Source organism: Tupaia chinensis, unplaced genomic scaffold (assembly GCF_000334495.1).
Source record: "Tupaia chinensis unplaced genomic scaffold, TupChi_1.0 Scaffold000341_1, whole genome shotgun sequence".
NCBI classification, from domain to species: Eukaryota; Metazoa; Chordata; class Mammalia; order Scandentia; family Tupaiidae; genus Tupaia; species Tupaia belangeri.
In genome coordinates, this window is record NW_006159835.1 from 4,072,063 (window position 1) to 4,077,181 (window position 5,119).

Sequence of the window (5,119 nt, forward strand, 5' to 3'; positions counted from 1 at the left end):
TTCTATACATTTCCATTTTAAATAGACTAATTCAAGCATAATCCATATTTAAAAAATTAGACTAAAGAGAGACAGTAAAGGTTTTAAAGGTTTCTCTTTGAAAAGATGGTATCTTACAGTACATACAAAAATACTCTGAAAATACATACGACTTCATTTACAAAACACTGAATCAACATATTACAAGAATTACATGGTTATGGGTTTTAATAAACTGAGCATGCATTCATGAAACTTAAAAAATATTAAGAAATGCATTGAAAAAAGCAGTGTAAAAAAAGACAACTCATATAGATAAATAAAAATTACAAAGGTCCTGAGCCAATTAATAGTTGGTAACAATGTCATTCAAAAATGCCTTTAAGTTTCAATAAAATCCACTGCTTATTTCTGCATGCCTAGTCCGTGAAGAAACTGTTTTGATGCTGTGGGGTAAGAAGTGGTCAGGAATAATCATGCCAAGTTAATTTTACACCTCAAAGATACAAGTTTGCCATACTTAAAGGTATCTTATTGTTGATGCTGGAATGAGTTGCTCCTCAGTAAAAAATACCAGTCAACTAACAAGAATGGCATGAAGGTAGGATATGTAACAATTTCACCATTCATATACTGACTTTCAGTATCCTGGTTATATTTTGATTTTTAATAAAGATGCATTTTGAAGGCCTCCATGGGAGGCAAAATATAGAGAATTTATGGTGCCCAAGTCTTATGTAATCATTGGACTAATCCTCCCTGGTAACTATGCAACATTTGGACAGAAAGGCACAAAAAAAAAAAAAAAAGAGAGTTTAAATATTACATATGCCGATCTGGAAAAAAATAATTTAAATCAACAAAACAGACAGTACATCTACACAAATGAAGAAAGCAGAAAAGATACCTCACATTCATTTATCTCAGTTTCACAAAGTGGCTTCAATGTTAAAGTAAATGTGTTAACATTTGGAAAGTTACAAGTTTTTTTTAACTTTTTCAGTTCTATACAATGATTACAACATAAGATACAAAACAAAACAAATAAACAACAACAATAAAAAAACACCAAAAACAAAACAAAACAAACAATGACGTTCTGGACTTAAATCAGTGTCCGAGTGGCCAAGAACTGGTTCCCATGACAGAGAAACAAGCACTGAAAGTTAAGGCAGTAAAACCTCCAAATGCAAAGCCATAATACTGTAGATGACAATTTGACAGCAGGTGATCCTCAGAGAAGTGTATGTAGCAACCAGTGAGAAAATGCTACAGCATCTGCAGGTCAAAGTGTGAGAGTTCGAAAACCACTTCAAGGTCATTAGGCTGATGACTGTAACTTTCACCTTATTTTATGTATGACAGCCACTTCTACTTGAAAAAGAACGGCTGCATCTATCCACTAAATGATTGCATGTTCACTTAAGTGAGGAGGCACTGCTTTTACCGATTAAGGGTCAGTCGAATGGAATTTTTAATGACACGGATGTTATTTGCTGGAACTGGAGATGATGAATCTGGAAGTTCTTTACTGGGTAGTCTCTATTAGAAAGACAAAAACAGAAAAGGAAAAGCACATATATATTATAAAGGCGCTACTAGTAAACCAATCATAAAACTGAGTTTTTCTCCAAATCCTGTAAGCTCCTCAACACTCAAGTGTGTGCTGAGTATTTCCTTCCAGTGTTCATAGGTATTTCTTCCTTTTGGTCTGTCTGCCTGTTTCTTTCTTTCTGCCTCTCTTTCTTCCTCTCTTCCTCTCTTTTTTTCTTTCATAGAGATAAAAGCAGAGGGATAGGAGAAAGGGTGGAAGTGGCAGGAGTGTGAATATGTCTAGGAAAAGTGTACTAACCTTGATAAAATCAATAGCCACTTCTGGGTAGAACAACATAAAGAACAGTCCTCTTTAAAGCAAGCAATGGTAAAGAGAAATAGGAAGTGCATGGTGACTAAACAGGAAACTAGGTGTGAGGTGAGAAATGAGTGTGTGTAATGGAGGAAAATTTGATATGAGAGTTGTGTTCCTCAATTAGTTCTGAGTTAATACACTCATGGAGAAGAACGCTGGAACCCAACTGTGAGATACTTAAGTTTGTAGGAAAACTGAACTTTGCAGTCAAGTTAGTAACTTTGATGGTAAAATTCAGGTACATCTGTGTGAGAGATTTTGAGGACACTGAAGATTATTACACAACAAAGGCAAAATCTAAGAAAATGAGAAGCAAAGAGACCCCTGAAATATAGCCTTTTCTTTTTCTTCCCTTTGGAGAGGTTTTTGCTATAGGGCACGTGTGCTCACCAGACAGAGAGAGACAGAGAGATAGAAAGTGAGAAATCACCCCCCAAGGGGGATGGCCACACCGCAATCCCTTCTCCTCCATTCTCCTCTAGGATCTTGGGCACGCACACACACACACGCCTTGCGTGAGTTTTAAGCCACCAGGTCCAGGACGCGAACCGCGGTCGACTACATGGGAGTCCAGCAACATAGCCATTATGCTAACTGCTGGTCCCCTGAGATATAGCTTTTGTGTGATGGAAATACTATGTTTCTTTTTTTTTTGTCAAGAGAGAACTGCGGGGCCAGCAGGTGGCATGGTGGTTAAGGGTGCTGGACTCTTATACGGCAGACTGCAGTTTGAGTTCTGGACCTGGTAGTTTGCTTTCTCACTTTACTTCTCTTTTTCTCTGTCCCTCTCTGGTCAAATTCAAATAAATAAATAAAGTTAAGTAAAATAATAATTTTTTTTTTTTAAAGAGAGAGAACTTCAAGAGTTTATTCTCTTGTGTTATCTTGGTAAAACAAGTATCTATACCATTACCATGCTCACTCAAAAGACATGTGAAAAATTCAGACATACATGAAAGTAGAGAACAGGGCAAAATTAGATGCCATAACCAAACCTCAGACATTATTAAAATTTTGCCACACTTGTTTCTTTACTCACTTACCTTTTATACTTAAAGTATTTTAGACCCCAGATATGTCATTTTACTCTTCCACACTTTAACAGCTATTCCAACTTTTTTCTTCTATTATCACACATAATATACTCATAATTTAATAACTCGGTCTTATAAGAGAACTTTTACAGATTTTACAACCAACAGCCTGTGAGGATATTATTTTGCTAAGAATGGCCAATACGTCCTAAGGAACATGTTGGTAACAGTGATTGTGATGAGAAACACTATTCTTCAATGAGAGGGGTGGAAATGAGCCATTTTGTTTACTGTAAACTCTCAGAGAAGGGCTATTTCTATTTCTGATTTATACAAGTCTGATTTTGGAGCAGCTGCCTATTAGCTAACATGCTTAATCCTACATGCTATGGTTTCAATGTCACTCAAAAATTCTGATGTTGCGATTTGGCTGTGATGGAATCAGATTAAGAGGGTGAAAACTTAATCTGACTATGGTGTTAAAGGTGGGCCTTTGAGAAGGAATCAGAATTATGGTTATTAGAGCTGGAGGCTGGAAGCATGATTAATTCCTGGTAGGTTCATAGAGGGAAGGGGATGAGACCAGGTAAGAGGCACATGGACACAGATGCATGTGTTCTTGCCCTTCACCATGCTGAATTAACCTGTTCTTACAGGTCTGTTAAGAACTAGAATACTTTAAATTATTAGTCTCAATAATTCTTTAAAGAATAAACTTTAAAGCTGAGACTCAAGGGCTCTTGATGTTTTAATAGTACTTACTATGTACACTGCTACATTTGGTTCCTCCAAAATATTAATACACATGTTTTTAAATCGTCAATTCTAAATTTTGACAGCAAGCAATGGTATATAAAAGATACACAATCAGGCATTGGTAAGAAAATTCCTGTGCTGACCACCTAATTGCTTTTTCAAGGGTATATAAAAAACAAAGGGTGAACATGATTTAAACAAATCACGAAGTCATTTTAAATTATTACCTCTTCTCTAGACTTTGAGGCGCATTCAGCACTATATTTTGTTTCCTATTTCCAATCCCAACCCTCACCCTAACTCCAACTCAATTGCCAGTTCTTGAAAACTGGGACAAATTTTAACCTTTTCCAGTGCTAGTCTTTTAATAAGCTTTTTTGTACTTATAGGTGATCAATGTGGTTTTACCTACATATTTTACTTGTTAATAAACTATCTATTACCTTTTTGCGTGATGTATCAATAGTTGGAATAGGCATAGATTCTCCTCCAATGGGATCCTAAAAAACAGAAGAATTATATACAAGTGAAGACCTCTTCTTTATGCAAATGCTTATTACTATTTGAAATAAAATAACCAAAACCCAATAGTAGACTCAATCTGACTTATTTTCTAACTATGGTACTTTTCCTGATACATGGCTCTTTAAAAGCAAATATTCTGGGGCTAGCCAGTGGCATGGTGGTTAAGGCAGCCTAACTTTGGGGTTCGAGTCCCAGACCCAATGGCTTAAAAACACTGTGAGCATGAGTATGTGTGTGCATGCCCAAAATCCCAAGAGGAGAATGGAGAAGGAACTATGGCACAGTCATCTCCCACAGGGGGTAATTTCTTATTTTTTTTCTCTCTGTCAAGCTCACATACCCTATAGTAAAGCTAAAAAGATGAAAAAAGTAAATATCAAGTACAATATTAATATACTTACCACAGATTTTCTTTTTCTCTCTTCAGCAGTGTGAGAGTCCTTATATGTTGATTCAAGTCGAATAAACTAAAATACAAACATTACAATAAGCTGCTGTTATGCCTGCAAAAACCATATCAATGTATATAAACTGGGAGATTAATTAGTGATGAGACTATCATCAATAACTACTACAAACACAGGCTGGTGAAGGAAGAGAATTTAAGTTGAATTACCACCCTTAATTTTTACATTTGAGAGCGATTTGTTTGGTTAAAACAAGGCAGACTCCAACAAAATAAAGTTTTACCGGGAACCAGCAGTTAGCGTAAAGGCTATGTGGCTGGACTCCCACGTAGTTGACTGCGGTTCGTGTCCCGGACCCGGTGGCTTAAAACTCACGCCGGGTGCATGTGCGTGCGTGCCCAAGATCCTGAGAGGAGAATGAAGGAGAAGGGATTGCGGCGTGACCATCCCCCCTTGGGGGTGATTTCTCGTTTTCTGTCTCTATGTCTCTCTCTGTCTGTCTGGTGAGC

General features: G+C 36.8%; 1 protein-coding gene across 3 annotated transcripts in view; it reads right to left on the minus strand.

The window, feature by feature from the left end:
- Window positions 1-5,119, minus strand: part of PAPOLG (poly(A) polymerase gamma) — a 38,574-nt gene that overhangs the window by 2,837 nt on the left and 30,618 nt on the right. For 2 of the 3 annotated variants that reach the window (XR_003549981.1, XM_027773346.1), the window contains exons 20-22: window positions 4,605-4,670; window positions 4,122-4,178; window positions 1,427-1,521 (exon numbers count right to left, since the gene is read on the minus strand). Coding sequence is in view for 2 of the 3 variants with exons in the window: in XM_027773346.1 (XP_027629147.1) it covers window positions 1,427-1,521; window positions 4,122-4,178; window positions 4,605-4,670 (218 nt within the window). In the remaining variant the exon portion in view is untranslated. Of the gene's footprint in view, window positions 1-77; window positions 1,522-4,121; window positions 4,179-4,604; window positions 4,671-5,119 lie in introns of those variants that run through there. The other variant, XM_006152226.3, reaches the window with a different exon arrangement.